This window comes from Clinocottus analis, unplaced genomic scaffold (genome assembly GCF_023055335.1).
Source record: "Clinocottus analis isolate CAN_PGR_092001 unplaced genomic scaffold, fCliAna1.0.p SCAF_4, whole genome shotgun sequence".
Lineage (NCBI taxonomy): Eukaryota > Metazoa > Chordata > Actinopteri > Perciformes > Cottidae > Clinocottus > Clinocottus analis.
The window spans coordinates 14,205,644-14,233,352 of NW_027176153.1; the positions used below are offsets into that span (position 1 = coordinate 14,205,644).

Genomic DNA, 27,709 nt, shown 5'->3' on the forward strand with positions numbered 1-27,709 from the left:
TGCGACACCGTTTTCCTCCTCTCACCTTTGACTCGGGTCTGGATAACATCTTCAAAAAGGCTAGCATTATCGAGCAGCCGCTTGGCCATGAGGCGCACGGTGTACACGGTCCCAGGTTTGAGATCATCAATAACGTGGAAACTTCGAGAGGCGTTTACAGCCTCTGATACCAGCCAGTTACCATCACCTACACAGCCAAGCACAAGAAGTGCACAAGCAGCAAGTCTGTATTAGCATTCGTGCAAAAGAAAAAGAAGATTGCAAGGGCCAAGTAGTAAATAGCTCTTAAGTTATGAAATTGGTTGTACTAAATATAACTTTATGCATTGTAACACATTTTGAGGCAATCGTGGAGAAGATGGAAATAGCCATGCAAACGCAAGGCTTGAAATATATTTTTTCCATGTTTATATAAAACCTTTCCAGTTGCACCTACACATGATGCCACCTATAATTCCTATCAATGTTTCGCAAGGTGGGGACGGGAAAAGTAGCTTACGGTTATTCATATAAGCCACATAAAGCTCCAAGTCCTGCTGCTCTTCTCTGGCAGTCCAGCTGATTTTGGCAAAGGTGTCACTCACATAAGAGCTTATGTTCAACAGCGCTGGCACTGATAAAGAGAGAAGAAATAGGAGGAGGAAAATAAGGAGGAAAGGAATACACAGACAAGCACAGAGAAAGGGAGAAAGAAGGCAGGAAAAGAGGATTAGCAGAGGCAAATAGGTTCCCCTGCAGCTTGAGAACACTGCAGCTCGCGGAAACCCTTTAAGAAGACAGTTCAAAAGGCAATGCTGTGCCCCAGACTTAATTGAGTGGAGCTGGATTTTGACTCATAAAAGGGTAGATATAGAGATCGTGGGCGGGAGTGACATCTAGTCTTCACTCCCTCTAAAGCAAAACTGGCATTTCCTGACACCTCCCCACCATGAGTGAATATCAGAATAGATTGAAACGTCTCCATGTCTGGAATCCCATTGTTAGTTGAAAGCTGAAGGTACATCAAGGTGAGATCACATCGGTATCATTGGCTCTACATGTGCGAGTGTGAGCTATATACCTAAAGAAGGATGAGTAGAATTGCTTGGGATAGAGCTGGGAAAGGATAGAGAACAGTTGTGGCCTGAAATGAGAGAGAAACCTCAGATGTTAGATTCCTGCTGCAGTGCTGTCAGGTCTAATACTCTATATTGTGCAACATGCAGGCTCTATAGACTACATGAAGGGAGGATTGTTGAAGCAACCGGGAAAACTGGATTAATGGAAGCAGCCGTGCAAGTTTAGTGCACCTGATAGGGTTTGGGTCTACATAACAAAGCTGAATTGTGAATTTAAACTACAATAGTCACATTGTGAAGTTTTTCCTGAACTGCAAGTTAGGAATTACCCCAAAGTATATCTCTACAACTATAAAAGGACAAACCTTTACACCAACACACATACAACCTTGTCTATCTTTACCACTACTTCTATGTTAGCGAGCAGCAGAGGCTGCAGGCGGTGATACATACTGCTCTGAACAGGGGCCCCAGCTGGAGTCGGGGACAAATCTTCAGAGGGATAAAAAGAAAATGAAATACAGCAGAAGATTATAGACATATATGGAAAGCCAGCTTTAAGGTTTATAGACCACACGCACATGCGTACACACGCACACACACACAAACACAAGTGTGGGTGGTGTATTCTCACAAACACAACTACACAGGTTGATGTCTGCATGTGTGAGCTGCTTTTTTTAGTGGCACTTTTGATTTGGTGACTTGTGGAGAGCGTTGTGGAGGAAAGAGACCACGATCTTTTCCAATTACCACAATTCTTACTATTTCTTACTAATTTCAAGCAGGAAATTCAAAAATCCCCGTCTAACCCATCACTTCTATTTTTATAAACCTGCATCAACGGATTTGTTTCTTTCCCACTGGAGTCCAGCTCCTGTGTCTGTTTGTACTTTACAGTGGGTTTTAGAGCTCTTAAACTATACACAGCTGCCTAGAAAACAGTATATAGGACTCGAACGGGCATTTCAATACTACATATCAGGATGGTCAGAGTAGCGGCCATCTTTTATGTACACCGTACATCATTCTTTTTTTGTTCTCTATTTCTATGAGAGAACAACATAAAATTGGACACCAGTCAGCTTAACAAATAGATGTCTTCAGCGACAGATTCAGATGATCATTTTCTGTAGTGTCATCACTACGAGCAACACATCGTCAGTTGATACATTGTATTTATAAAATGATTTATGACAGCAGCTTTAAGTTAAAGTTGACATGAAATGCCCTTTGAACCTTTTAGATCAGATCTCCGGTCACAGCGACAACCTATTTAAAGCTGGTGCCATGTTCAGTGTTCAATTTTCAATACTGACGAGCAAACAGTACAATACAATTCATACATGAGTGGTTTATAGTTAAAGTAACAACAAGAATACACTTTTTGGATATAATTAACTTGAATTAAATTAGTGAATACTGAAAGACTATGATCAGATAATTTCTCTGATGCGCTGTGTTGTGCTGGAAACTGACAAAGACTATTCTGCTCTGATAGCCGAGTCCAGGAGTGACTGCATTGAAGATGAATCAGCTTTTGATCATCGTGTTTTTCAACCCTTTCAAACATTTAGCTCTAACCTTTAGCAAATGTATCGTCAATAACAACACGGGTGTTCAAATTCTGTACCAGAGAACAAATGATATTATCTCTGTAGGAGCTGGCTATTTTTGTCTGTCTTAAGAGGTACATTCTTCTCTGCGCTTTTGTCATGTTTGCAGTCCGCTTTAGCTCCGCTGCTTTGTTCTCATGAGACCTGATGGAGAAAAATAGATATTTCTTTTCCGTCTGCCACACTCTTCTGCGATGGCTATTAGCTGTTCTCTCTCAGTCTTCCCTGCTCGTCTTTTTCACTGATGCCTCATCCTTTCCTTCTGTGGGATTTTTGTCTGCCACTCACCCCAGCCACTCTCTTTTCAGGACAAGCCTTTCAAAACAAAGAAACATGAACACACATCTGCTGATACCTCTGTGGCTGTTTTTGCTCTGGTATGTCAGGCGGGTTTGTCCAGACATGTTTTAAGCGACCTTATAGACTAACTGAATAGGGATAAGCATTAAAAGCTCACTCAGTCACAAAGGTGAAATATGAAAAAAGAGCACTTCAAAGCCTCACTAACTCACATGCATTCATTCTTTTCACTGTCACTCCATTACTCCCCATCAACAACTCTAAATTCATGGTGCCCCTGCTCCGTGCGGTTGGCATCCATAAATCTGCACTGCTGCATTGTGACTAACGTGCCCTGAGGACAGCGCTCCGAAACAGAACTATTTTATCTCCCCACCGAGCCTCTGCTCAGCCATATTTACAAACAATGCATCTAATGGCTCTCCTGCTGGACATCCACCTACAAGATGAAAAGCCTCTCAAAGGAAATATCAAAGTCAGAGAGGAATTAATCACTTTTATTAAAACAGTCAGAGATAGTGGAAACATATTTTCTCATGCGCTCATATTTTTTTTTGGCTTGCCCAGTAGGTGGGATGAGTTCTACTGGAACTTTGAACTGTTTGGAAACATATTTTTACTGTTTACTGTGTAATATGGCTGAACTAATACTGTGACTCTAATTAGTGTTGAGTGTTAAATTAAGTGTTAGCAGATTATGCATATCTTTGTTTTATATATATATATATATATATATATATATATATATATATATATATATATATATATATATATATATATATATATATATATATATATACACACACATATATACACACATATACATATACACACACACATATATACACACATATACATATACACACACACACATATATACACACATATACATATACACACACACACATATATACACACACATGAGTTGAAATTTGGTGTCTTAAATCACCTACAATAGTGCTTTGAATGTGTCTTTAATGGTGTCTTTTTAGATTGATATGTGGTTGTAGTGCCGTTAGGTTGATGATCTGTTATCTTTAAATTATCCACTTTCTGAAATTAATTAATATTCTGGAGAAGTTCCAGTCAGACTTTAAGACAAACCAAATGCACCAAATGCCAAATGTTACATCTCTGGTCACAACAACAAACTATTGCATTCCTGGTGATGTTTTAAATATTGGTTTGTGTATATTTACATCCTGACAGCTATTTATGTTGCTCAGGAAATAGATTTAGTGTTAGTATAGATTTCCAAAGAACCAAATTAACAAACTGACGTAATTTCACACGCATCCTGTCTTTCTGCAATCAAAAACTATATGTATTTCGAAGACTCAAAGAAAAAACAAATAAAGCTCCTCAAGATATGCTCCATCCAAGAGCCTTGGATCTCTGGTTCCCCGGATCACATCAAACGTCACACTTTAAGCCTCGGTCTTTCAATCTGCATCAACCTTTAAATTGCAGCAATCAGCGGGGTGGCCAAAAAATTCCTTCATCTCGTCAAGTTAATGTGAAAGCCAACATCTCAGACAATGTGAGCAACACTGCCGGGGTACAAGCAAGCTCCTCAGCCAAGAAGAAGCCAAACATCAGATTCATGCTTTTATCTCACTGTAACTTTTCAATTGACTTTTTTAAACGGGTATTTAGTGGTTAGAAATTATTCACAATGCTGCGGCTAAACTTCAAAACAAAACTATAAAGAAGAAGCAGAGCACTCTAGTTTTAGATGGGCTGCACTGGCTCCCGGTATTGTTTAAAAACTGCCTAAAATAAAGTCCTTCAGATTTCATAGAAAGCTCGAAATGGCTCAGGACCAGCCTAAACTGCAGAATCCCTGTTGATTTATGTGACTTAAGGTTCACTTGAATCCTCCGCCGTGGGTTTGTTAGATGTTCTCAACCGCTGTAATATGAAAACTGGAAATGCACCTTTTTATCTGCAAACTGTGGAAAAACATTCACAAGGGAATTAGGGAGGCAATCACACTGAGCCTTTTAAAGCAACAGCTTGAAACATAATTTACCTATTTCACTTAGGTCCCTGAGTATCTTATCCAATAATAATCAAGACTGATGTTATGCTGTGCTTATTCCATTGCTACATTGTTATCTTATTTTGTGCTTGTTTTTGCTTAACCATTGTGTTGTTGCTTTGTAAAGCATGTGAAGCTTTATTTGTTTGAAGGGAACAATTTAAATAGCCTATTATCATTTCAAGAAATCAGATTTGATCAGCTTTTGAAGTGAAAATCCAAAGAGGCACAAGAATGTGTGACAAAGACCTGATGCAAAGACAAAACCTTCATGTACACATGATAATAAAATACCCTGACTTTTACTCGGTGTGGGCGTAGCTCCTAAAGCACATGCCCTACAATGCCAACAAGGCATCTTTTCACTGGACCGCCCATGCCTTGTTCACACCCACTTCTCTCAAACTCCATGGCACGAGTTTGTATCACCACATTTACGTAAATCAAAAAGCCCAGTTAACCCTGATGACATCATCAGTACAATTACTCTAAATTTCCCCAATATGTACGAATTATTACATTGTGCAGACAACTATCATGTCTGTAGTATGCTCCAAATACACCGGTTGGAGTTGTTTTACCTCAACCGAATGAAAATACGGCCTTCTTAACCAGGACAGGTGCACTGATTTCATCCACTCACGTGCTGGAGTAACGGTGCGGCTCTCCTGGGCCATCGGAGGTCCACAACCTGCTCGAGTGCAGGCTCTGAGATGGAAGCGGTAGAGGCTGTTCTCCTCCAGATGCTGAAGCTGCCAGTGGGTGGTGTCAGCCCCAGTGATGTTCATCTCCTGGGAATCAACCACCTCCAGTGTGGTCTCATTAACTATAGAAGAAGGAGAAAGATGTCAGGTCAGTTCACAAAGCATGAGTGAGCCGACGACGGATACACACGCAGAAAAAGTCATCACCGTTGGCTCATGTTGTATGTTAACGGCGCACAACTATAATGAGGGTCAATGGTTGGGGAGGGGGTGGGGGGGTTGGAGAGATGTCATGCTCGCTCAGGCCGAAAGTGAGTATCACAGATACATGTCGTGACAGGTAAGCTGAGTAGGAATACATTATGTCGAAAGGAGAGAGGAGATGAAAGTAGGAGATAGAGAGCTCAAGATGAGCTGTGGGTAGGAGGGAGGGGTATAAACAAGTGGCAATCAGTGAATAGAGGAGGCGGAGAGAGGAGAAAGAAATACATGACGAGGAAGACCTGGAGGATATATGATGAAGGAAAAGCTGAAATAACTTTGTGGAAAGCAAAGAAAAAAATGACAAGAGCAAGTGGAAAAAAAACAGAAACAATACAAAGAGACTAAAGAAAAAAATAAACACAAGGCAAGTAGTAGAAGGAAACCAGAGGTGCAGAAGTCACAAGCAGCATAATGTATCACCAAACTTACATTATCAAAATACAGGATGTGCACAGACTGTAGAAAGCAACACATTTGTCCTGAACCCCCCCACGTCGATATTGTGCCAATGTTGAGGCGCAGGTGAGAACCAAATATGTGCCAAACCTGTGACGCAGCTTCGGAAAATTGATGTTTGTTTACAGCACAGAAAGCTGGATACCCCGTGTTTGTGAACACCGTCAGAATTATCCATTAATTACACAGTGACTGCGTGACTCAACTGGATGTGAGTATGCTGTAGTATAGCGTAGAACACGTAATAGAGTTGAGATAAAAACATACATTTGAGATCAGCCTGAATTACATGGTGAATCAATGCAACACAAAAAAACTCCAACACCTACGGACTGCATTGTGTGGGAATATCCGTGTAAAGTCTGACATCTGATATGGGAAAAAAAAAAAAAAAAAAAAAAGCTGAAAGGAGAGGGGGACCGAGTGTATTGAGGAGCTGGCCAGACTCCGTGGGTTGCTGGTGGAGGCGGCAAAGGGCTGTCTCTGCTTTCACATTTTACACAAAAGATTTCAGAAATGTCAGCCAACGAGAGTGCAGGCTTCGAAAACACAGAGAGCGTAATGAAAGCCCCTCACTCACTCGTTCACCCTAACTGCATAAAAGGTGCTTTTTTTTCAAAATAAATGCCAAAGAAATTAGTTTAAGAGGCACAAACAGCACTGACTTAAATTATTCTTTTGGAAGAGAACCTGCGGTCCATGAGGATACCGAATAGGAAACACAGAGGAAGGATGAAGTGGCCTCCGCACAGCCGGACCGTTGCAGACCATCGTGGAGCGTTCAGTGTTAAACAGTGCAGCCTAGTGTCTGGTATGATAACACACAGGAGAGGAGGAAACAGGACATGGCTAAGTGTGTAGCTTTCAGGTTTATCAAATGAACATTAAATCTATAGACTTGACGATAAACTGTCGTATGCCAGGTTCGCCCACTCCACGGCCACACTCCCCACCCACCAACACACACTGCTCACACTGCAGCGACACTGCTGCGCACACTTTGCCCACATTGTCGCACACAGCAGACAAACCACTGAGCTACAGCAAAGAGACATCTATTAAGGAAAACCTCACATAGGGCCAGAGGTCTGCACTGTGTAAGTCAATGAGTAATTAGTCAGCATTGTGTGTGTACATACTGAGGTGGTGCTGCAGGAGATAACCAGTGAGGACGCCGTTCTTCTCCTGCGGTGGACCCCAAACCAGCAGAATGGAGTCCTTCTGAGCGTTGGAGGCAGTCAGAATGGGCACTTGCTCAGGAACTATAAAAATAACGGTAAAGTTAATGTTTTTACTGTGTAGACTTGTCTTTTGACTTTCGAGCAACTTGTTTTTTTCATGCGGAGGTGGTAAAACATGGCATCAAAGTGCCAGTCTGTTTTTGTTTTTTTTTCAGTCATGTCCAATTAAATTGTGATTTCTTTCTTTTGCAAGCGTCTTTTCATGGTTGATATTTATTCTGTGTTTTAAGCTTTCTTTTCACTTTAAAAAAAATTTTTACAGATGAAAAACACACTGATCGTATGAATGAGTTTGCCTCTTTTAAGCAGCTTTGTCATTTCCCAAGGCTGTAACATTAAGCAGCCTTTGATAAGTATTTTCATGAAAAAAACACCTTTGATGACTTGTTCCTTTCTCTTTCTGCCTGAAAGCTTAACATTGTATTTTAGATATTTTATTTTCAAATTGCTTCAAAACATAATAAAAAATACTTGCATATATATATATATATATATATAAATATATATATAAATATATATATATATATATATATATATATATATATATATATATATATATATTATAATTTGTGTCGCTAAAGTTAAATTACCTCGTTAAAATCTCAAATTCAATGTGTGTTTTGTCTTCTACATCACTAAAAAGGTAATTCTTGGAGGTCTCAAGTGTCTGCATCACATTTGTTGAGGTTGGACACTGGACCATGACTGATTCCTACACAAATTGTGATCATAGTTGTCAGTAAGTTCAGATTTAAGGTGAGCACAGATACATTTTCCTCATGTGAAAACAGTCAAAAAACAGTCTTCTGGTGTCAAACTCTGCAAATGTATTGTGCTGCAAAGTGAGCTCAAACATCAAAGTGTAGTAACTTTGATGCAGGGAGCTTTAATGTTAATTAAATAAGTGCTTTTATAAAAAATGTACTTGTCACGTTGCCTAAGTCAATTTTAATGTCCACCATGTTAATACTATATTTTTCTGCAAGCTTGAGGGAATTTTGTACTTGGTGTTGTGTACTAAGTGGCAGGAGGAGCACCCGTGGGTTGTGTGTTGTACGTTTCTGTCATCTCACCTCCCTCTGGAGTGTTGAAGGTGACCGGGTCACTGTTGGGGCCGTTGCCCTTCTTGTTGAAAACATTGACAGTGAGTCTGTACTCGGAGAAAGGTTCAAGGCCCGGTACGATGGCATGAGTCCTCTTCCCGGGAAAAGACAGCGACCGGCGCTCATTTAAAATCTTGTTGGGGTTCAGCCAACTTCGTTTCCTCAACCAGTGAACCTGCGAGAGGGAAACAAAATGGTGACGAGGGTCGGGTTTAAACAGAGTCTACAGAGAGGAGGGAGGGGGGGATGAGAAAGACTGAGATTGATAGAAAATGTTGAGGTGCAGAAAATAATCCCTGGTTTCCCCTTTAATGAGGCAGATATGTCAAATCAGACATCACATATGAACTGTGAATCGTGAGTTTTGTTACCAATCACCTCAAGTGAAGGTGTGTGAAGCTACACCACACAGTCAAGTTGTCACTGTTAACCACTGCAACACCGACACACATGCTTTTCACAGAATTTGTATCATATTACCACATTGAAACATTTAAATTGAATTATTAATAAATAATACATTAAAGAAACCACTACTTCTCTCAAAACTGTGATGCCTCTGTGAGCACATGCAGGAATATCATCGTTGAGATCATCAGGTGGTTGTTTCTTAATGAAAAAACCGTTGGACTGGAGAAGATGTCCCGTTCGATAAAGGGCCATTAGGGGAGTTTGAAATACAGAGTGAAACCAAATGCAGTCGGCTGAACCCCACAAAATATTACATTTTCATGGAATAATCTTTCTCTATGTCCTGTTTAACAATATACCAACATAATCAGTTGGAGACTACTGCACAGCATCTCAAATAGTCATGGTTTTAAAATCACTTAATGAACATTTGCAAGCAGATAAAAGACAAAACAATGAAAATGAGGAGTGTCTCTGGTTGTGAAACACTGAAGACAGATGAGTGAAAAGAGGTAACGTCCACAAATATCTATTATAATGAGATATAGAATAAAGATGTAATTGAACCAGGTAAAGGATTTGTAGCTTTGTACCACCATGATAACACCAAATAATCACTGTGTTATAAGATACTGTAAAGTGCTACAAAATGTGTCATTCAGAGTTCTTCTTTTGCCATTGAAAGTCTATCAGTTATTCCACATAGCCGGGAAGAAATCCGGTTTCAACAAAACGTACATTGTAGCCTCCGAGATGACCTCTCACTGTGGCAGGTGGAGCCAGCGTCCAGCTAACTCTCAGGACGGTGGTGTTCATCACCTCCACTGCTATGTCCCGTGGTGCTGCAGTCGGGACTAAACCACACAAAGAGGTAGGTCAGGAACACAGAAATACTGCAAACAACAGGGTACCGTGGCCAAAACTCTTTAACACTACCTTGAAACATATATAATGATTGGAAATGAACTTCCATACACAGTAAGGGAAACAACAAAACTATCCTGTTGGACGAAAACAGCCTAATTTGATGGTCTAAGCTGCAGTGCTTAAGAAAGAACAGGTTGTTCTCTCTGTGCAGGCTGTGCAGAGATGATGCTGGTTATGGCAGTAAATAAAAATAGTGATGCTGGTATTACAGCAAACACATGCACAAATACAAACTCAGCTGGACACCAAATGAAGCTGTCTTTTTTTCCTTCTTCAGGGATAAATACAACACCAAACATGGAATGAAAATGCTCTCAATATTTTCTGCTCTACATGCTACTGGAGTAGAAGTAGGAAAGCACAGCAGATCCTAAAGAGAAGCGCAGGCATTGTGCTTCAGTGTGTCTACAGCAATAAGTGTATCGTAATCTGTCAAATCTCCCACAGCTTCTGACACACGAGTGGAAATTTGACATCCCTTTGCTCTACAAAAGGTTATCTGCCACCTGCTGGATTTAGTTAAAGACATTTTTTTCAGAGGGGAAGAAAAGTCACTACAGCACAGCCACACAGGGTTAAAAAACACAAGCGAAAGGAAAAAAGGAAAGAACTTAACCTGACACATTTGCCCGCAGACAATGCCAAAAGACGACTGAAGATAGGGCGGGATACGATAACACAGTAAGTCACGAGCCAAACAACAGCCACATGTGCTAGTTCAGCCGTGGACGTTTTAATGAATAACTGAAGTAAATTAACATATATTGAAAATCAAATATATTAATGACATAAATACATGAAGTAGAGCAAGTATCACGTCTGTAACTCACCGTCTTCTCCAGAGTAACCAGTAACAACTTTAGGATCTGGTCCCCAGCCGTGGCTGTTCCTGCTCTGAATTTTGATCTCATAGGGGACAAAAGTGGACGTGTTCTTCACGTCAAAGGATTGTCTTTTGACCAGATGCTCCGTCCAGGCATCTTCCACGCCCAGCTTCCTGTAGCTCACCTTGTACTCAAGCCCTGGGCCATTTTGTTCAATCGGCAGCAGTTGCTACAACAGGAAAGTGTACTGATGACTTAAAGAAATCGTGCTTCCAAAGCATAATGGTTTCCAGAGTATAATCTTATAGATCGGTACGCTCTGTCTCTTACCTCCCAGCTTATGTCCATTTGATGAGGGAGATGGCCTTGAATTTTGATGTTTTCTGGGTTTCTTTCAGGAGCTTTGAAGAGTAGTTATAAGCATATATTTAAAAATGGAAAAGAAATAGCACAAAAGGAGTTCAGCTTACTATTTTTTTTTACTGTAGTCATTTTCTGCTAAAATGCAAATATGTATCCACGCTGATCAGCTAAAATTACGAGCTGAGACACTTTGGCAATTATAGTATATAAGTAAACAAGTATCCTGACATAAGAATATTCATATGAAAGCCAAGATCAAGCAGAAACATGTGCTAAAGCTTATGCTTCTCAAACCCAAAAATATCTACACCCCATGCTGCTACAAAATTATGTGGCCAAAGGCTGTCCAACATTTTTTTAAAGAAATGTTACTTTACCAATCAACAAAATAACCACAGCAGAAATGTTAATTAAAGGGAGCGAGTCTCACCAGCAGGAGGTGTTTTGTGTCTTCCAGTGGGCTCACTGGGAGGTCCAGGTCCAACACCATTAACAGCATACACTCTGAACTGGTAGTTAAGGTGTCCTTGTAGGGCAAGCGCGGCTGTTGCCTGGTTACCGGGGACTTTCTGGAGCTCCTTCCAACTGCCGGGCTCCCATTGGCTCTCCTCGTACTCCACGATAAACTCTGTGCTCGCGCAGGAGACAAGAGAGACACATTCAGGCATCACTGCTGAGAAAGCATGCGCAACTACTTGTTTCACTTACTGCACAGTCCACTCAACATTACCGATGGATTAACCTCTACATGGGAACACGTTCACAACACTAATTAAAGTGATGATTCAACATGCTAAGAGTAAGAAGAGAGGACTTACTTATCTGTGTGTTAAGTACAAAGCAAGTCAGGGGTATTAGGTTGGCTTAGCATTAAGCTGAAGGTGTGTTGGGAGGCAGATTGTTTTTTACATTAGAGAAAAACGGGCTGGCTGTTTGCTCCCAGCCTTCCTGTTAAGCTAGGCTACTTGCCTCAGCAGGCAGTGGTTTCCACTACACCGCGGACAGACGCAGAAGATGACTGGCGGGTGAAAATACTGAAGCATTAAGCAGTTAAAGAGCTGTGAGTTTCGCTCTTGAGATGGTAGAGACCAAAAACAACGCTGGAGTAGAGTGAATATTGGACAGGTAGCCAGAAACATGACTAAAATGTATGATACTGTTACTCCTTAACTTCTGGACGTTTAAATGAGAAGATCTTTGCTATACATTTGTTGCATCAACATAAATAGGTAATACTATGTCATGTTATGCTCACAACTTGCTTTCATTTTGCTCCCAAGTAACCAACAAATAATAATAATAATAATGGACTCTAAATTGCCCGTAGGTGTGAATGTGAGCATGAATGGTTGTCTGTCTCTATGTCTGCCCTGTGATGGACTGGTGTGTCCCAGGGTGAACCTTGCCTTCGCCCATTGACAGCTGGGATCAGCTGCAGCACCCCGCGACCCTAAAGAGGATAAGCCGTGCGGATAATGGATGGATGGATAATAATAATAATATTGTGATTATGAATAATAATTGTTATAGTAGGGTTAAATAAACTTCTCTACACCTTTAACTGTGTTAAAAAAATTATGAATCATAAGTGTTGGAAAAGTCTAAATGAATTGCTACCTAACTGAATGTGCATCATGTATAATTTAATAAATAAGGAAAAGGAGAGAGTGATTTTAGGTAAAGCCATAGTTTTTGGCAATTTAAATAGCAAATAGAGTCACATTAAATTAAAACAATTAGACACATACATCTGGTGCGGAGCCAAACTGATCCACATACAGTATGTCCTTAAGAAAAGAGCCTTACAACTGAGGTCTGTTGCACCAAGATGTTTGATTAAACAAAAAACAACATTTCAGCAAATAATCAACAAAGAATCTTCTTCAGGCACGTCTACTCTAATTTCTGATGGTAGATAAAGCACATCCAAACTAATAAACACTCCAAGGATATATTTATCAATTGATCTGAATTTTTATCATCGCCAACTTCCAAAAATAAACGAGTCCTTTTTTGAAGCATAAATGAGACACAAGCTTCCCAGCCAGGATCCTCAGGACTTCACAGCTATTTGCAGCCAGCGCTTGTTAAAGAACTTCAGTTAGTGCAGCAGCAGAGTCTGGTAACTCTCAGAGGGGGACATGACAGCGTTTTGGGATGTTCAGAAACTTAATTAGAACTCGCATCAAATAACAATTATTATATGGTGTTGCATTTTATTTTTGAATTGATTGAGGACAGTGTAGTAATGAGGGAAAGAGACAGCGAGACAGACACAGAAAGAGAGAGAGAGAGAGAGAGAGAGAGAGAGAGAGAGAGAGAGAGAGAGAGAGAGAGAGAGTCCATAGGTCAAAATTGAACCTGTGATGTTGCAGTTATATAAACACTCGGCTATAGAAGCTCCTTAAAGAAACTTTCTAAATCAATTGTAAATAGTAGTCTGCAGACTTTAAGTGATACAGTAAAAAGTGCCAGGTTCCTGGGCAGAGTGTGTGCATGTTATTACTTTGTTTATGTGCCAATATACTCTTGTGACGTTTATTGTCTTAAAAGCTTCCAGCTGGACAATAAAGTTGGAGTCTGTTCTATTAAACTCTATTAAATTCATTCAGCCCAGTTGTGTCTTATGAATGGCCAGAGTTGGAAAGCGCCTCCATGCCTAATGTACCTATATTTTGTGATTTACAACCCAATTACACAGTAATTACATCATCATGTATGTTGTAAACTTCATTGTCACAACAGCACACACAGTATGTAAGCGATTGTTGATGATCTCCTCGAAAATGTTGTTAATCTGTTAATTAATTAGCACCGCTGCCACCTCTTTCAGACCTCGATGTTCTTCTTCTACAGTAACTTCCTACCTGTTACAGGGCTGTTGTGATCACTCCCAGGTATCCAAGCCAGGCTCACATTTCTTGGGCTCTTTAGTTCAGATATCTTTAAATTCTTTGGAGCATCTGGAACGTCTGAAACACCAAATACATACAACATGAGGTGCTCAGTACAAGCTGTCCCTTTAACACCCCAAACATCTGAGGGACAAAAACATAATAATGACATCCGAAACACAATAAAACCACTGGTTTAAAATTATTCATATAATGGTTCTTTTAAAGAATTCGGACTGAATAATAAATTACACGCTCTACTATATTATTTACGAAACCATCTTACCCAGTACAGTGAGCAGTGCAGTGGCATTGTCCTCATCGAGGCTGGTCCTCGCAATGCACGTGTATACACCCTGATCGCTCAGGTTCACACTCATGATCTGCAGCATGCCATTACCCATAAAGTATCTGAACATGGAAGCACATTTGTTAGTACACAGCTAAAATATAAATGCAATCAATCAAGTACTTAGTGAGCATTGACAGTACCTCTGAAAAAGCTGCTCAATCCTCTACGTTGTTATTGATTTTGATAATAGGAAAAGTTTAGATTCTTTTTTATTTTCTACACCTACATCGTGATCTGCATCAAAATGCTCACAGCAATAGACAATCATAGCTTATACGTGCCAGATGACTCGTCCATTCAAGTGAGTGCAGTAGTTTGCTACGGCATAACTTTCAGACAACTGTTACTAAAACTATCGCATTTTTCTTCGATAGTGAACTAATAGTGGGCAAAAAAAAAGAAAATACAACATCCTTGGCAGAGGTAATCAGCAAATTCATTAAGCAGACAAAAGGCAAAATCCCCTGCCGTTGACCCTCTACTGAGCAGGATAAGGCACAAAGCTTTTGGGACTTTTCATGCATTTTCTGCTTCCATTAGCATTAGCATAGAGATAAAGACACTGAACAAAGTCCACTAAAGGAAAAACACACCTGAAAACTAATGGAAACACTATCGAACCACAGAGACCTACCTGGAATTTTCCTCAGGGACAAGTGGGATCTCCTCCCCATCCTTCCTCCAAACCAACTCAAAGGTTCCCCGCAGGCTTTCATCAAACTCTGCCTGGCACATCAACTGGGCTGTGGTCCCACTGATGATCTGCACGTCCTGAGGTGGGTATTCTATTTTTGTAGGGTCTAAAGACAAGAAAAGCAAGGGACAAAACAGATAAGACAATGCTATCTGTCTTGTTAGGCTGCAGACAGAAAACAACATTATTCATAACTCCTGTAGTAGTAGGGTTTTAATCACTCATCACATACAATACATTGAGTACAGCCTATATACAATCTAGCATGCAATATGACTGAGAGGGTAAAAGCAGAAGCATGCTTTGAATCTCTTTGAGTCTTACTTGCAACAGTTTTTGTTTTGTGGTTTTGCATAGAAGCCAAAGCCTTCTACTGAACAATTGAACGAGAAAATAATGTTCCTCCATCCCAAGTCTACGCAAAGCAGATAGAAACAATTGAAAACTAAATAATTTCGGCAAACTGGCACTTCCTTGAAGAAAGCACTAATCATGTTGCTGAGATACCTTTCACATCCAGCACAGCGGTGACAGATGACTCTCCCTCCTCGTTAGAGGCAACACACACATATTTCCCGCTGTCGTTTTTTTTGGCACTGATGATTTGCAGAGATCCGATGAAGGGAAGAAATCGTTCCCCCTCGATGGTCTCTTGAGTCCCATTTTTGGCCCTATGAGAGAACGTTTGGGCCAATCAGCCGTGTTAATCATGCCAATTACATTTTTACAATTGTCATTGCAAAGAAATTTGAATTGACTGTAATATACTTTTTGACAACTACTTTTGAAAACAATTTCAATACTAAAAGAAGTATCCTAATATTCTGAGGGTCTTTGTAAAGTTAAGAGTGCTTTTTCATGACTGTCTGAGATCCTATTTTCCTTTAGTAGAAGTGGAGCAGGGCTGCAGTGATGGTTCATAGACTTAATTAGCTGAATGCCAAGAAACAGGAGAGGATTGTCTAATTAAAAAGACATAAGTGTTAACATCTATGTACTACAGAAACCTGAAGCAGTGTTGATTAAGAGCATGAATCACTGCTTTGACACCGCACTGTACATGCTCACATCTGTAAACTGCACTAACCGATACAGCGATGCAAGTTGTTACATTAGAAAACATACTATATGGAATGAAGGTATGAAGTTTTTTTGTCTGAACACACATGTTAATGTATTAGTGTCGTCACTGACAGATTTTCACAAGACTAATATATCTGCGATTTCTAATAATCGCTTACCAGGAGATGGTGGCTGGTGGAGAGCTGAAAACACTGCAGTTCATGATGATGATGTCTCCTACTACTACAGCATACTCTTGGAAGTCCCTTGTCAGTATTCGCGGAGCCATATCTAAGAGGGAGAGGAGATTTCAGCTGCTCAAATGTCAAGTTATTGCCGACGAGAATGTATTCCCACGCAAGAAATAGAGACAAAAGAGCAGATGACCGAAAACACAGATGTAATTCAGACGCAGGCATCACACCTCTTGGAACACTTCAAAAGATATACGATTTGTTAAAGAAAGCTCAAGTACTGAAGTAAGAAAACCTCATTCAGAATCCCATTGACATTTTGAGTGTTGCGCGGTCATGGCTATGTCTAATATGGCTGTTGAGCTGAAACAATGAATCTATTCAAGTCAATGAAAATTAATTGGCAACAATTTTGATACTTGGATATGAAGTAATTGTTTTGCAAGAATCCAAAAAAAGCAATCTGAGCATATAACCTTAGACTCTGGAAATTGTGATGGGCCTTTTCTTTTAAACATTTTCTCACACGTTATAGTTCAAAAATAACATCAATAAAATCAGGAAAACAATGAAATAATAAATAACGTAGCTGTAAGAATAACAGGACAGAGCTGGGTTGAACACTATACGAGTTTACACAGAAGGGAAACTGCTGCTCGATATCATGGATATGGAAGGAACCATCATCGATCACCTAAATGTGTGCTCACCTTGACGCTTATTTCTGACTCTCTATGCTGCTTACAGGCCGATGTACAAACCTCCATTTGATTGAACATCTACTTTAACCGGCAACTCACATCTACTATACTACAACATTTCTAAATGTAAATGGATGAATAAGAGGCAAATTGTAAAGCACAACTCCAAAACCAGCTCTAAAAATGAGGGTACCGGGAAATGCTATTGAACACATCATCTCCCACAGCCAGGAGAACCTGATAAAGTAGCCATTGCCTTTCTGTCCTCGCCGGCTGTGCAAGGTTTACGTCTTGCTAACACTCACTCATGACCATGATGTTAATGTTGGCCAGGACACTTCCATGACTGTTGGAGGCTTCACACTGGTAGACGGCGCTGTCCTCTGCTCTGGCGTTGTGGAGGATCACGGTGTCATCAAGCACTCGCTTGCTGCTCCCCGGGTCGTCTGAGAGACACACGAAACAAGTCACGAGAGTTGTTTTACAAGCACAAGCAGCATGATTTGTTTTAATGTAACGCTGATGTCAATGTTCGGATGCTCGAAAAGAAAAAAGGAGGAAAAATCATTAATAACAATAAATATTAAACAATAAACATTTGCTGGTATGAGTTTTCAAAGGTATAACTCATTCATGAGAGAAAATAAGCACACATACACACTCATAGGCAAGCCATTTTCAAGTTAAATACAAAGCTTAAACAGCATATACGCCGTAACAGTGAATATAAGATGATGGTAAATCGTGGACTGAAAACTTCAGGAGAAATGTATTTATTTTAAAATGATAAAAATAAAGAATTTATATGAATACATAAAAATGCCTTCCAAACATCTACAGTATTGGACTACATTGCTCCTGAACGATTGTGTTGCATTCGTTGCTAAACATGTACCTGCTCATAATTAAAAAGGAATAATTCTTACCCATACGTTTGTTTCCACATGTCTTACATGTACTTATATTTAAAAGGTGTTATAAAAAAATAGAAAAGACTGGTACCAGTGTATTCAGGTAAAAATGTGAAAATGTGAAAGAAACATTCCCTTTCAAAGAATCCAGTCTGTCCCATGAGCTTTGAAGTACACTTGTCACAACAGCTGCTTGTCAGCTTTCCGTTGTGTGGTTGAAGTTGTGGCGTGGTGGAGCTGCTTGCTGCACTGTCCTCCTGCCCTTTGTCGAAGATGCATAAAACCACGGCTAGAATTATCCCCACTCACCACTGAACAATTCTCCATTCCTCCTCCATGTTATGTCTGGCGGTGGTTTTCCACTGACCGAGCACTTGATGTGAACATCAGTCCCAATCACGGTCAGCTGGCTTTGAGGAGGCTCTGTATCCCACTTTGGCGGGTCTGAGGGACGTTGAAAAGACCCATTTTGTGTTGAGACCAAAAAAGCAAAACAAAGAAAACTGCCATTCCTGATTCAACAGCAAAACAAACGCAGCAACAAATACATGTTAGCGCCTACCTTCCACTATTACATCAAAGTAGTGGACAGCCTCTCCAGCAGAGTTTCGGGCTTTACACATGTACTTCCCACCATCCGACTCAGCTACAGAAGATATGGACAACACCTTTCCAAAGTTGATAAATTGTGTCCGAAGAGGCAGCTTTTCTCCCATTTTCATCCATTGTATCGTCGGAGTGGGACTACACCATGAAACAGCATGTGATGAAGCGCAATAGCAGATAAATCTGGCAACATATTATTTATATGTAGAAATAGTGTGATGATACAGCGTGTATACATACTATCCCTGTGGTATACACTCAAGCTGCAGATTCTCGCCCATCAACAGCACCTTCTCTGTCTGAACACCAGAGGGCAGCAGCAGGCCGGGTATTCTCACTGGGGGGGCTTTCGCTGAGTTGAACATAGAGCATAGCCTTCCTCGGTCAGATGTATAACTTGAATCAATGGTTAGATATTTGACACACAAGTGTACAGTCAATCTGCTACCAGCAGCTTTCTGCAACATGACAACCAACTTTGCTGCCTGTTCCCATGAGGTGCATTTTGATTTACAATGGGATTGCTTTGATGTGTGAATCACTCACTGGAATTGCCGCCGTCAGCAGACTCATTGCCAGGTTTCACTGGAAGAAAAGCAAAACACTGTGAGAAGGATTCTGGTCGTGGTAGTGATTGTTCCTCTTCGCTGACATGCTATTGCTCAATCCTGTGTCATAACCATTTCCTTGCGCATGAACGTGATAAGGCAAGCCCTGCTTCTTGGTATGCGATGGAGGAAGTTAGCGACAACATTTTATGTATACTTCTCAGAGATCTCTACTTGATATCATGATCAGCGAGAGGTTAAGGCCTCACAGACTACTTGGTAGACCTACAGCTCGTGACCACGACAGCCATTGCGGTTTTCTGGACGATGGTGCGTATTTTGGAGAAGGCAGCAAAGCAACAGTAGTCCGGTCGACTGTCGTTCTGTAAGGCATTAGAGAAGTACAGGTTGCCATCAGTGCCCATGGAAACCCTCGCATCCTGCTCAATGTGCTGGAGACCTGGAGAAAGAGCATATTTATATCAATGATATGTCATCAATGTATACAGTGTCTGTTTTTAAGAAAGCACAAAATGAACAACATTTTTTAGATACATCCATCAGGTGCACCAGAGGGTCAGGAGTGAAAGGTACAAATGATTTTACCAATAACCTAATAATGAGACTCAGGTCTCAAGATAGCAGATTGTACACTAGACATGTACACTAGATATTAATGGCAATGCCCTGAAGGGTTGCCTTGTATGGAGCCAGTGAACTCATAAGTGCACCGTGACAGCATATTTGGTTTACATAGAGCCATTATTCAAGTCACGGGTCAGTGGCGCTCTGTGTCACTCCTTGGTCAGCCCGCTCACAGTACTTAGCAGTTTCCTTTAAAACATCGCCTTCAGTCATCGGTTGTTTAGTCAATGTGCAAGGCAAAAATGTTTGGTTCTGATTTATATTACATATTACGTTCACCTCATAATATGAGGTGAACGATATTTTTTCAACTAATGCACGTGGACTGCATGCAGAGAACACAATGTGCTGAGCAAAGCTGCACTTTATCACCATTTTCATTGAGGCGTTTTAGTTTTTTAGATATTTAAGTATGTTATCTCATGTGTGATTTTTTTGGGATTGTTGTGACAATCCCTGGAAATATAAATATGTGAAACTAAGACAACATTTTTAAACATCATTTAAAAACAAGAATTGTGAGGAAACTGTGTTTTCCTTCAGTCTGCTCCATGCCTCTAGGCCACATCCACCTCAACACCTTAAAGTCTGTTTTTCTCTCTGACATCACTCAGGTTTGTTGGAGGCGGTTGAAGAACTCTCAGGGGGTTTGGACAGAAAACTCAGCCCCTATTGACAAAGCTGTTCACACAGAACTGAGGTGACTTTTTACACAATAAATTACTTTTATTTGGCAGTGGTGGGAAGAAACTTGTGGGCCTCAAGTGTGTACTTTTCCTTGACTGTCCTTCTTATTGTCACTGCTAACTTCCCTGATGGCCAGTGAAGGGAAAGGACAGCCTCTTCCAAAGCACATGGTGTCACCTGCTCCTCAGTTTCATCCAAGAAAAACTTCAGGAACACACAACTGTCTGCACTATCCCACGAGAGAACCCTGCACTTTTATGACTCTGACCTGATCCTTTACTGAAGATTGCAGAGGTCGGAGTGTTTTCCACCTGCACCCCTGCACCATCAACGTAATTAATGTAAAACACAACTGAAAGTGAAAAAGTGGCTTGAAAAGTCTTTAGATATTGATGAAGACCTATATTTAAAGAGCAGGGGCTATTTTCTGGAGGGAGTTAATCAGCCAACAAGCTGATCCACCATTTAAATTACAAGCATAAACAGTTGGCTTACCAATAGACATCCAGTAGATCTGACGTGGGGCCACGCCTTCTGGAGGGTTACACTCCAGGGTGATTGGCTCTCCTTCCTTAACAACAATGGGGAAATTATTCTCCTTTGGAAACTTGGGAACACCTAATAAAGTAAATGAGGAACAAAAGGAAAACCTTATGAAGAAAACTTGAAAAGAAAATAGCCTTATATGCCGACTTTGAAAAGGAGAAATCAGTAATTGAATCTAATACATTCATTTCTTATGGAAAGGTTACTCACTGGGAACCCTCAGTTCAATCTCCTCCGTCATGGCCGTTCCCATCTTGTTGGAAGCGTAGCATCGGTATTTACCCTGAAACGTGATGAGATGCTTCTTGTGAAGCACGAAGGTGCCGTCTCTGTGATCTGTCCTGACGTAGGGAGGAACAAAGTCTTCGCCATCTTTTGTCCATCTGTATCTGTTGGAGCACAATATACAGCAGGTTTCCATCAATCACTTAAATAGTCAGAATGTTATGTGCTTTGCAACCGTTCATCTTCAGCTCATAATGTGTGTTTCACTTACTCTGGTGGTGGGTTGCCCCTGGCTTCACACCTGATAGTAATGGTGTTGTCAAAAGGGAGGGCAATAATGGGACCAGATGTGCGAGTTATTATGGTTGGAGGCTGCTCCACTGTAATACAAAGACACATAAAAGTGTTGAATGTTAACATTGGTGACAACGATTTGGTTACAAGATCACACTGCAAAAAAAATGAAATACAACTGATTTGGATTTTGCTTAGATGTTTTCTAGTCTTCCATACTGCCTTATATGATGCTGAGACGGCAAAGTTGTCTGCCAACAGCCCTATAATCTGGACAAATAAGGAGCCTGAACTAAAACAGCACACCAGCACTTCATTGCAAAGCCTTCAAAACCCTAACCAAAGACACCTCTGCTGCGACATTTGTGACTTAAACAATTTACTCTAAGTTGTTATTTGTTAGTTGCAATTTTAAAAAGCTGCAACATTCATACTCAAGCAGGGTGGACAGCGGGGGGAAAAAATGTAACACACTTTTGACAAATGTCAAAACAGAGAGAGGGATGAAATTAAATCATACACATTGAGCAACCAGTTTAATTTACAAATACAAGATCAAAGTTTGCTTTCCATGTCAATCACACTTTGTAACACACTTCGGAAATCAACCTTATATGGAGATCAAGCACTGAATAAAAGCATGATCTTAAACATCGTCATCATGACACTCCTACCTTCCAGAGGGATGTTGAGGCCTGTGGCCGTGGAGGTCAAGGCCAAGAGCAGAACAAGCTGCAGGCTCCCCACCAACTTCATCTCCCTCCCTAATGAAGACAGTGGAGATCAGAGAATGTCTTGATGCAGCTCAACTGGCGCCACTTGGGATTTGCAGGGCAGAGAGGACCTGGAAGAGTCAGATACATTCAAATATGGTCATATGTCGAAAAAGCAGTACTGAAATAAGCAGTAAAAACAAAGAGCCCTGCAAGCGCCTGTTCCAGTCAGAGATGTAGCATTGAATTAACATCGCAGAAGGAGGGTTGTTTTGTTCTAAATGTGCTGCGAATAATCACAATCAAGGTGGCATTGTTGAAAATAGGCCACTTTATAATGTGGCTGACATCCAAGTGAAAGCAAAAGAAGACCAGAATGATGTATGCATGAACACAATCTGACATCATTCAACCCTGTCAAACCCATGAACTTTGCAGTGTTTCTCTTGGATAATGCCAATTAAAATACATTAAAGATTCCTTCTGTTCTGTTTTGATAGTTCCCTTGTCCAATGCTGTGCCTCAGGGTAAGAATAATGTTCTTTAAGATGTTCAAGTAAATGTAGATTACCTAATGGGCTTTTATTGAATGGATATAAAAGGCTTGGCACCCACAGGCAGAATGGTCACAGGGGAGTAGTAGAGAGCAATAGATTCAAAACATCAAATGAAATATCAATTTTTACTTGAATTAGAACAATCACATTTCAGAAGTTTGCACATTAAATATCTTTGATTGAGTTTGTGTATAGGCTAATTTAAAGAATGTGTGCCTTATGTAATCAAAATGTCCCACTATGCACACTATTTACCTTTAGTTGTCCCGCGTTGTTGTGATTTCAGCACACAACACAGCACAACACTTGTTGGGAGATTACCCTTTGAACTGTAGAGCCTGGCTAGTGGCATCGCACGGCATGCTTACGGTAAACCCAACTGGCACAAAGCTGCTGTCTGCTACAATCGCGAGATCCAAGATGGCAGACTCTAAATTGGTCTAAGCCTGTCCGTATTTCACGGATTAGTTCTCACAGTGCTGAGACGGCGGCGGCAGCACTGGCAATGCCAAACGGGTTCACCCTCTAACTAATCCTGCTATCAGGAGAATGAAGACGGGGAGCCCCGTCAGTCGTACAGTACGCTGCTGAACAATGACTGAGTGCTACTCAGGGGTTCAGGACGCGAAAGCTGCATGCGTCGTCCCTTCTTAGTGAGAAAGGTTAATGTTGTAATTGTTCTAGACTAGATGCAGGATTAAGCTGCTTGAATTTAGAATCAATTAAACAAATTGAGAGATTGTGGCAATAAGGAGTATTATTTGCAATAAGGACTTTTTGTGATTATCCTCCACCGAATTGAATGATGAACAAAGCTGGTTAGATGTTTGTACCAGTGGAGTAAACATACATTCTCATCTTGTAATAAAGCTGTAAGCCCCTCTCATTCTCAGTCTGGTGCTATTGTATACTACGAATCACACACGGAGGCACACACACACACTCACACATGCAGATACAGCCTTGCGTTAGAGGCCACCTCCACCACTTTTGTACGGGCATGATTAAAAGTGATGGTGTCGTGATTTTGATCCCAGACAAGAATCCAGTCCTTGTTAGGGAGGAGGCCCGCAGTCCCCCAGAGACATGAGACCTTTCATCCAGATTCGTGTTGATCCTGGCAACAACCAAACAAGGCAACTTTCATTCATGCGCAGCAAATCCACTGCCTGACGCCTAAGCCACCTTGTAGGTAAGGCAGATTACTCATGTTGTATGCACGTGGAGATCTGCGAACCTGTCACTTTAATGATAACTCAACCAAGCTGACAAGAGTCCATTTGAAAAAGGAAAAATCTTCAGAGCGTGAAATGGGGTGGAGTTCCTATGTAAACAGACAACAAAGCATTTGTTTTGGGAGCCGAGGGATCTATTACCTGAACACATGGCAGATCATAGCCACAAATCCGCAGGGATTGTGTTTCCTAAGCTAACAGTTGGCCAGGGCCGTAAGAGGGTGAGTACTACATGACTCGGCCTAATCTTTGCCAACACGCATACACTAACCCCATCCCTTTCTTTACACTCAAAATAAGTTCAGCCCCTCTCAGACAAACCTGCACCCCGACGGACTGAATCAAAGTAAAGACTGCAAAGCTATGCAGAAATGTTCTGAACACACGTTTTTCTACTCAAATACATAGACAGTAAATACTAAAAAGGGACTAATGACAGCATACTTTTCAAGCAACCAATACTTACGAGCTTTTGAGTCATTCTACTTCTTAAATCCACCTCTAGCAGAGGCCCAAAGCTGCTGCACTACAAGTCCATAAAAAAGAAGTACAACACAGGACCATCAAGGGATCGTTCCAACAACTCTCTCTGAACCAACATCTCTGACATGTCCTTCCTCCTCAACCTCACGTTGTTCCTCTGAGCACAGACACGCCTCCCTGCCCGCCTCTCCACTCATGCGGCTAAAGGAGCGACAGGAGACTCACTCAAGTGACATATGTCACACGAAAGCCTCTCACTTTGCAAGGAGACTCTCTAAGCCGGTGACAATGACTGGGGCAAAGCCTGCACTGCAGGGCTACTCAGTGAGCGTCCAAGACTGGGCAGAGAGGAAGTCCATGCATGTCTCTCCCTCTCTTTCTCTCTCCCCCGCTCCCTTTTTCCCTGGATCCCTCTATCCTGCCTTCCACAAACTATGCACGCCCATTTACACCCGGCTCCGTCTCAATGGTTTTAATGCAATGTGTCTCCATTGAAAAGAGAAGGGAGTCATCTTCTCTCAGAGGACCGGAGCTTTTGTGTACTTTCATTCCCCTGCAGTGCTCCGGGGTATTGATAGATGGAGGCATGGGAGAACATGCCTGAAACAGACAAAGTTGTTGACAGCAGGCCATTAGGATTTTTATGATTTGGCGCTTTATTTCCATGTCTTTCGTTGTGCAGATTTTAATTGCAATACAGGTGGCTGCTTCAAACACCGTTTTGAGGTTTAAATAGGTTTTCAGATCTGCAGTGTATTTAGACATAATGGAGATTGTATTCACAACATAATGTTCTAAGCCTAATGGAGAAACTATGACCAAAGTCAAAAGGGTAAGCAATGCTCACAATGCCCTGCAGTGTAATCCAACTTGCAGGACAAATTGTTTACATTCAAAGCCCAGTATATTAAAGTCTGAATTTAGGAAAGATCTCAGCTTGATAGAGTATTCATGAAGAATGGCAACTAGCGTTTTAATGAAAAGACATTAACTAGGAAGCAATACTTTTTTTACTGTTTTACTTTGATTCAGGCTTGTCTGCAATTTACTAAAGACGTCAGTGCAGAATGGCTGGACGTAAATACTCAGTCAATTTCAGACAGGTGTCATTGCGTCAAATGGACCTTTTCCATGTTTAGGAGAGCACGGCTTGTGCAAACACACAAACACAACCCCAAGGGACAAAGCCTAATAGACTTGCATGTTCACTTAAAGCTTGAGCTGCTATGTAGACAATGCAGCATGTGCTCAAACAAGGCAAACGTAAATAGTAACTAGTTGTAGCATGGTTAAACATGTATTGTCTGGTAAAAGTAAATATACACAGAGTCACTTGGCTGTATGTTATGTAGGAAAAAGGTTCAAGACAAAAGGAAAGGTGACTGAAAATACAACATAGCAGACACATAAGAAATGTATGGGTTTTAAGAGATGATTACTTAATTGGGTGCATATATTAAGCATATATTTTGATCATCGATTAATCTTTTAATATCATTTCAAACTGAATATTTTAGGGTTTGGTCGGACAAAACAAGGTGATTTGTTTTTGCCATTTTCTGTCATTTTGTAGACCAAACAACTAATCCAGAAAATAATGATATTAATATTTTCGGGACTTTTGTCCTTATAGCACAGATATGTTCTGTGCTGATTGAACATGCATTAAAGTATACACAAAGTACATGTATTAACATATTTTAGATTCAAAATCTCAGCTCAGTGATGACAACTCGGCACTCACACAAGGACCTACCTAAACAAAAGGGATGGAACAGGACTTTGGCAATTGTTGTGAGGGTCTCTACTCATGACCGGTTTCATTGTGCTTGTTAAAGTACCATGAATATTAAAACAAACTAACGATGGCATCGTTTGTGAATTCAGTCTTCACGTCTCCATCGACATCTCAATCCCCTGTGGTGACTAACTGAAAAGGTTGCCTGCCCGGAGCCTTTGGCATGACGCATTTCCTCCCCAAACATATAATTACTGGTCTTTTGTGTCTGTCTTTATGCGAAACACACAGATAGATTGCTATCATGCTATCACAAAATTCCTTCCAAACAAACTCAAGAGACATTTGGCATATTGCAAAATAAGATGACTGGTTAAAATATCTGTAAGCATATGTTTGTGTGTGTGTGTGTGTGTGTGTGTGTGCGTGTGCGTGTGTGTGTGTGTGTGTGTGTGTAATGAGTATAATAAGGTGACCAGGACACACCTAAGTATGTGCTGTAAATCTATTCCAACCGCAGCTGAGGTTGTAACCTTTTCAGGATTCTATGACATTCTCAAACATTGTTTGAAATCACAAAAGAAAACGATAATGTTAAGAAACTTCACACAAGCAGACATACAACTGCAGACACTGAAAACATCGTGACAAGCTTTGCTGTCAATGCAGACAATAGTATCAATGATGGATGGCTTGTGTTTCAGATATCAATAAAAATCAGCTGTGACTGACCGAGAGAAAGTCTTCAGACACATTTTATACATGAACTGCTACGAGAGTGCTTTGGTCAAAATGTCCCAGATGACTTTGGTACACAACAAAAGTACACAACTTAAACTGGGTAGGTTGGGCTACTTAAACTCTCATTCTTAGAATTCAAGATGTTGAACAAATGTGATGGTGAAAAATGTGTAAGTAAGCAAATTGACTGGCTGCCTCAGGAAACCTCTCATGCGTGCATTCACTCTGCTGAGCTATGCAGCGAAAACGATTACATTGATCTATGGCAGAGCGAAAACTCACATGCAAAAGAATAGTGGTTTTGAGTAACATGTTTGTGAATGTGTGGGTTGTGGCTACTTTCTGTGTGTACTACTGGTACTGGTAAATCTTTGTGAGTGACACAAATCATTAGTTCTCTGTATATCTGGATTGATTCTTTTTAAGGGATCAAATACCATCTCAGCTAATGATCTAGACTGCTTTGACAATATAATATGATCTCCCTGCTTAACTGTACATGACAGACATCACACTTTACTGTGATCATATTTGCACTCACAGATTTAAACAAAAGATGCACTGAACTAAAACCA

The 27,709-nt window shown here is 40.7% G+C and overlaps 1 protein-coding gene across 8 annotated transcripts in view; it reads right to left on the reverse strand.

The window, feature by feature from the left end:
- The window catches only part of chl1a (cell adhesion molecule L1-like a), a 46,294-nt gene that overhangs the window by 6,479 nt on the left and 12,106 nt on the right, over positions 1-27,709 (reverse strand). For 2 of the 8 annotated variants that reach the window (XM_068597695.1, XM_068597697.1), the window contains exons 1-26: positions 24,639-24,806; positions 22,342-22,511; positions 21,645-21,753; positions 21,359-21,537; positions 21,098-21,220; positions 19,560-19,730; positions 19,269-19,307; positions 18,963-19,074; positions 18,679-18,860; positions 18,426-18,560; positions 17,511-17,651; positions 16,490-16,601; positions 15,756-15,919; positions 15,189-15,354; positions 14,489-14,613; positions 14,176-14,280; positions 11,739-11,936; positions 11,276-11,346; positions 10,952-11,174; positions 9,933-10,048; positions 8,754-8,958; positions 7,579-7,701; positions 5,659-5,841; positions 1,061-1,123; positions 500-613; positions 26-187 (exon numbers count right to left, since the gene is read on the reverse strand). In XM_068597695.1, coding sequence (XP_068453796.1) covers positions 26-187; positions 500-613; positions 1,061-1,123; positions 5,659-5,841; positions 7,579-7,701; positions 8,754-8,958; positions 9,933-10,048; positions 10,952-11,174; positions 11,276-11,346; positions 11,739-11,936; positions 14,176-14,280; positions 14,489-14,613; positions 15,189-15,354; positions 15,756-15,919; positions 16,490-16,601; positions 17,511-17,651; positions 18,426-18,560; positions 18,679-18,860; positions 18,963-19,074; positions 19,269-19,307; positions 19,560-19,730; positions 21,098-21,220; positions 21,359-21,537; positions 21,645-21,753; positions 22,342-22,423 — 3,403 coding nt within the window. In that variant the 5' untranslated portion in view covers positions 22,424-22,511; positions 24,639-24,806. Of the gene's footprint in view, positions 1-25; positions 188-499; positions 614-1,060; positions 1,124-5,658; positions 5,842-7,578; positions 7,702-8,753; positions 8,959-9,932; positions 10,049-10,951; positions 11,175-11,275; positions 11,347-11,738; positions 11,937-14,175; positions 14,281-14,488; positions 14,614-15,188; positions 15,355-15,755; positions 15,920-16,489; positions 16,602-17,510; positions 17,652-18,425; positions 18,561-18,678; positions 18,861-18,962; positions 19,075-19,268; positions 19,308-19,559; positions 19,731-21,097; positions 21,221-21,358; positions 21,538-21,644; positions 21,754-22,341; positions 22,512-24,638; positions 24,809-27,709 lie in introns of those variants that run through there. The other 6 variants (XM_068597693.1, XM_068597699.1, XM_068597694.1 and 3 more) reach the window with 6 other exon arrangements.